We start from the raw sequence: 5,681 nt of genomic DNA, 5'->3' as shown, positions 1-5,681 counted from the left end.
TAAACAAAAAATATTAGAATAATGACTCGTCAATGTCAATGAGAAATTGATTTAAAACTTTTACCATAAAATAAAAATAGTTTACATATTGACTACACATGTCATCTTATAATTGGTGTCATGTCAATAGGGGTATTTTAACCCCAATTTATCAATGGTTAGCCTAGGCCTAAAAACACAATAAAATAAGACCATTAATTCTGTCATTAAAAAAGAGACTATGCATTCCATGAAATATTAAAATAAGACTAGTAAGAAGCTCCATACGTAATAACGTTGCAATGCCTATCAGAGTAACACTAATTTTCATACGTAATTGTGGTGTTGAATGGCAATTAGAAAATCCTAATTCTAAACATACCAGACAAATCTATAAATTTATTCTATACATTAGCTTTTTTTTTTCTATAAATATTTGGAACTGACTTTTAATGAATACACATCTTTTCATACAAAGTTTTATCTTCAACTTACTTCTAATCAAAGATGAGGATTTCCTACACCTCAAACCGATTTCGCTTCTTTATCGTCTTCACTGCATGCTTATGTATATACTTTGCTATTCAAAAGAATAAAACTCATGAAAATAAAGATATAGTAAGTACATCTTCAAGGTTGGAGATCCCAACCAGTAAGTACACCTCCTTTTTGGGTCCTAAACTTGATAAACTTCCTAATAAAGATGGTGCTAAAAAATTATTTGAACAATGGAAGAAAGACCATGGACGAGTCTACAATGATCAACAAGAGAAGGAAAAGAAATTTAAAATTTTTGTTTCAAATTTGAAGTATATAGTAGAGACCAATGCAAAGAGAGACTCACCTCATAGCGCTCTTCTTGGTTTGACAAACTTTGCTGATTTGAGCTTCACGGAGTTCAAAGAACGATACATGACCATGAAGACTGACACACTGGATATTGCTAACGATGATGATGTTGTTCATGACGTAGCATGTAGTGATCCACCTTCAACCTTGGACTGGAGGTCGAGGGGAGCTGTCACTCCTGTTAAGCATCAAGGCGATTGTGGTAAGTTTGTTGTGTTTGATAAATTCGGGTTTTCATAACTCACATCGCGTTCTACACTCACACTCAAAAATAATACTTCATTTAGGTTGTTGCTGGGCATTCTCAACTATAGGCGCCATTGAAGGAATAGTTGCAATAAAGACAGGGAAGCTTATCCCCCTTTCAGAGCAAGAGCTTCTAGATTGTGAACCAGATGGAGATTGTGATGGAGGACTTGTGAGAACAGCATTTAACTGGGTAATAGGAAACAGAGGGATTGCAACACAAGATGATTATCGTTATAGGGCTAGCAAGGGTGTTTGCAGAGCCTCCCAGGTTCTTAACTTGTATCAAATTTATTATTATATAGTTTCTATGATCACGCATAAAAAACTATTAATATTTTATGTCTTATTTTTTTCATGAAATGTAGATTCCAAACAGTGCAACTAGTGGTATTAATTCAAATCAGCTGGTGGAGAGATCAGATAGGGGACTATTGTGTGCAGTTGCTAAGCAGCCTCTTAGTGTTAGTATTTATGCAGACTCACCCAGTTTTCAACTTTATACACATGTAAGTCTTAACGTCTTATTCATGTACCCTCTTTTATTTGTTTAGACTCATTTAACACCTAGCTATATGATCAGGGCTTTTAAAAAGTTTTCCTTCGAAAATGACAACGACAAAACCTTATCTAAAAGCGTTATCATTATTCAAACCGTTTTTCTTTAGTACATTTACATTTGTTAATGAAGAACATATTTATCCATTGACAGGGAATATTTAGAGGTGATGATTGCCCGTTGGATATATTGAATGTAACTCACGGCATGGTACTAGTGGGTTATAATTCTGTAGACAATGAAGATTATTGGATTGTGAAGAACTCACATGGGACAACATGGGGAATGGAGGGTTATATGTGGATCAAAAGGAACACTAATAAAAAGTATGGAGTGTGTGCAATCAATGGACATGCTTTTAGTCCAATCAAACAATAAAAGACTAAATTTGAAGAATAAGTTAAAGCAAGGGTTATGGTTTTGTGAGTCTAGAGTTTGTTATGTGGTTATTCTCGATGTTGTTTTGAACATGTCAATTCTCTTGTTTATGCTTGTTATTCTTGATGTAATATATTCCACGAAGGCCAAAGGCTCAATAACACAAGGCTCACTTATCCAACTTGTTCCATCAAATCTAACGTATAAATACATTCACAAAGGATTTTTAGGTACACAATCTCTAATCTCTACTTTCACCATAGTTATCCCGAACCCTAACTTAGTTAAGCGATAGAGTGTTAATCATACAGGTAACCATGTCTTAGATAACCGACGTCGGTTCAAGATCGACACTGATTGATGATATTGTTTCAAGATTAAGATATTTGGTTCAAAAGGCATTGTGATTGCAACCTCCGATCCAAGGTGTTGTACCAAAGAATTATCTACAATCTCATCCATTTCTAGTTCCCAAACAAAATAGTGGCATATGCGGTGGAAATCGACTTCAAATTCCTACGATTTCCACGGGGTCATGTTCGATTATGAGATCTAAATTCAAAAACACCTTCGATAAAAGAATCGAGTTTTCGCAGAGTCGAGATCTCGGTTCTGCGGCGGGGGAGTCCGCCAAATTTTGATTCAATTATGATGAATTGCTCATCTCGACCTTGCTCTGCCGAGGGATGACGCTAGCAAATATTCTTAGATCGAGATCTAGTTCTACGACATTTAGGTCGATCAGAAGTTACGATCCTAAAACCCTCGACATAGTCGATTGATAAACTCACTCAGATCCAGATTCATATTCACGAAGGCAAAATCGATCAACCGAGCAGTATTCTGGTATCACCTCCAATCTAAAGGTCCCATATTCAGTTTGCACCAGATTCAGAGACTTGACACAGTTCCTTAAAACCTAGTCTTCAGAGTCTTTAGATCTTATTCTTCAGAGTCTTAAGAACTTGAGAATGCAAAATCTTGAAGGCTTGACAATCCTTCATAGGCTCTTCAATTAGAGTCACATCAGAACCGTTGTCTAAGAGCATTTTAGAACTTGATAACATCTTCTAAAACACTTTGTATCTCTTTAGAGTCAGAGTGTGTTAAGTTCAGAATCTGATGACGTCACACATCAATTCTTTAGAGTCAGAACCTGTTAGCAAAACCTACAAACTGGACAAAAAACCATTAGTGTACATAATTTTTCTCTAAGAAACAATGCATTGTTATCATCAAAACTATAGGTCAGATGTAGAACCAAATCTTATTCTTACAATCTCCCCCTTTTTGATGATGAGAAAACCATGTATTTTGATGGAAAAAATTTACTTGGTTTAATCATATAAAAATATCAGAGTGAGGTTTGTAAGCTCCCCCTAAGTTTTATACTGTTAAAAATTATTTTTTAGCTTAGAATATCATAGTTAGGTTTGCAAGCTCCCTCTGAATTTAAGACTTAAAATAATCATAGCACATATAAAAATCGCAATCAGGATGAAAGAAATAGCTTCCCATAAGGAAGAGGCTTGGTTAATGTGGATGTAGTAACTTCCCAGAATGCAAAAGCCTGGGTAAATAAGTATTTCAGTCAGAATGGGCTTTGCTTGAGTGTCAGAAAGTTTGGTCACCAGTTTCGTCATAGAGTATGATTTGTCAGAGCTTTCATATGCCTGGTTGTATGAATTCCTGGTTGATATCAAAACTTGTATACACCTGATTCTGAACTTTATTTGGTTCATATATTGTATACACCTGATTCATTACACACCTGGTTCACTTGAACTTAGTTCATAATTTGAATATGTCTGGTTAATTGCAAACTGCCTAATTAACTATTCATAACATATGCCTTATTCTCTTTAACTCAATTTGTCTTGGTTAATGTCTTAAAACCTGAAACACTTGATTAAAATGATGAACATATTCAATGTTCCCAGAAAAGTTACCAAAGTCATAATTAATATTAAAGACATGTTTGGATTTCAGAATTGGAATTAGGTATATTAAATTCAATCATTCTTCTCCCTTTGTCATCATTCAAAAAGAAATAAAGACAAAGTAAACCAAACAAAATTTTTATTTCATAAAATGATCAAAGTACATAAATGAAAAGGCTTAAAACTAAGAAAAACACAAAAGTTTTAAAACAAGGGTTTACTGTGGGGGGGGGGGGGGGGGGAGTCTTGATAAGGTAGATCCAAGCATCCCTTCAATCCTTGATGTCTTCTCATCTTGGCGTTTTAACATCTCTTATGTGTTGCTCAACATTTCTTTGACCTCATAATTCTCATCCTTCAGGTGATCCAAAGTCTTCAAAATTATTTCCTCGAAAATCACAAATTTCTTAACCCCAGAGACACTTCTAGCTTCAAGAGTCGTCTCAGAAACATCCAAAGTAGTCTGGTTTGATGGAGAAGGAGGAATTACTTCTGGAGCATAAAGAAGAAGCGTTGGAGGAACCTTCTGAAGCAGAGGTTCGACTATACCAGAAAGTCTGGCATGAAAGTTCCTTTTGGCTTCCTTCAGGCACATCAACTCCAACTCTTCAGAGCTTACTTTTATCCAACTTCTAAAGTTGTTGATCAGAGCATAAAATTCAGATAAGTTTACATTATAAGTACAAACCTCAGTGAGAGTGCTCAGTCTGAAAACAACCTCGCCTTTAAACTGTGAAAATAATTCATCTAGAGGTGTAGGGTGAATGTTGGTTTGAAAGGGTGTTTGGTCAGAGTAGGGTTGATGGGTTCTTCCTGGGAGGGCATTGAGCTCAACATCTGACTCATTATTAGAATCAATGTCTGATTATGCAATAGGAATGTCAGAGTAAGAGATGGTTGATAGGTTTTAGAAAGAGTTTATGAGGGAATGCTTTCTGGTTGAGTGAGTTGAGATAAGAGAGAAAGTGGTAATAGTGGTTGAGGTGTTGATATGAGAATGGAAGTTGGGATTTTATAGTGTGATGGTGTTGGTGGTGGAATGGTAACATTGGGATTTGTAGTTTAGGGAGCAGTAAGTGGGAGGAAGTGAACTTGTTCAGAAATAGGTGGGATAGGGGTAGGTGAAGTGAGAGTGGTTGATGGGATGGATGAACTATTATCAACAGTAAGCAAGTGAACTTCAGAGGGAAAAAACTTACCAGAAATAGTTCCAATAGAAGTAGATCCAACAACTATGGGTTCTTCTACAAAAGTATGCAGATTCTCCCTGGCAACCTTAAACTTCTTAGCCATCCTCTTAGAGTGATTCTTAGCAACCTTCCTCTTCTTCTTAGAAGTGGTTTCAAAGGCTGCAAGAATAGCACTTGCACAACAGTTGTAACACCCCGATAAAAATAAGATAATTATTTAATTTAAGTTAATATTATATTTATTAATTTAATTAAATAATTGAAATTTTTGGATTATTATTATTATTATTAGAATAATAATTATTGGAAAATATATATAAGTTGGAAATAAGAAAAAGAGTCTATTTTTGGTAAAAAGGGTTATTTTCACGTGAAAAGGAAAAGAGACCGAAAAGTGGAAAAGGGCAAAGAGAACCAGAGGACAAGGGTTGAAGAGAGGAAGAGCTTGAAGCTGAAAGATTCGCCGGATTAACTCAGGTAAGGGGGGTTTATCGTCGTTTAATGGGTATTATGGGTTAACATGTAATGGGTAGTGATAAG

General features: G+C 35.5%; 1 protein-coding gene across 1 annotated transcript; it reads left to right on the top strand.

Annotated features, from left to right (window-relative positions):
- Positions 1 to 427: 427 nt before the first annotated feature.
- On the top strand, positions 428 to 2,187 carry LOC127080908 (ervatamin-B). Its single transcript, XM_051021203.1, has 4 exons — positions 428 to 1,030; positions 1,116 to 1,345; positions 1,443 to 1,583; positions 1,787 to 2,187. The coding sequence occupies exons 1-4, from the start codon at positions 487 to 489 to the stop codon at positions 2,009 to 2,011; spliced, it is 1,140 nt and encodes a 379-aa protein (XP_050877160.1). The 5' UTR covers positions 428 to 486; the 3' UTR covers positions 2,012 to 2,187.
- Positions 2,188 to 5,681: the final 3,494 nt, after the last annotated feature.

The sequence above is a fragment of the Lathyrus oleraceus genome, chromosome 1 (assembly GCF_024323335.1).
Source record: "Lathyrus oleraceus cultivar Zhongwan6 chromosome 1, CAAS_Psat_ZW6_1.0, whole genome shotgun sequence".
NCBI classification, from domain to species: Eukaryota; Viridiplantae; Streptophyta; class Magnoliopsida; order Fabales; family Fabaceae; genus Lathyrus; species Lathyrus oleraceus.
The sequence above is the reverse complement of the archived record's forward strand: the minus strand, read 5'-3'. Positions and strand labels throughout refer to the sequence as shown.

Bases quoted from the DNA above. Each gene is read 5' to 3' on its own strand.
- LOC127080908 (XM_051021203.1), top strand. From the start codon at position 487: ATGAGGATTTCCTACACCTCAAACCGATTTCGCTTCTTTATCGTCTTC. The intron at 1,346-1,442 runs GTTCTTAACTTG...CATGAAATGTAG, and splicing joins GTGTTTGCAGAGCCTCCCAG to ATTCCAAACAGTGCAACTAG. The intron at 1,584-1,786 runs GTAAGTCTTAAC...ATCCATTGACAG, and splicing joins GTTTTCAACTTTATACACAT to GGAATATTTAGAGGTGATGA.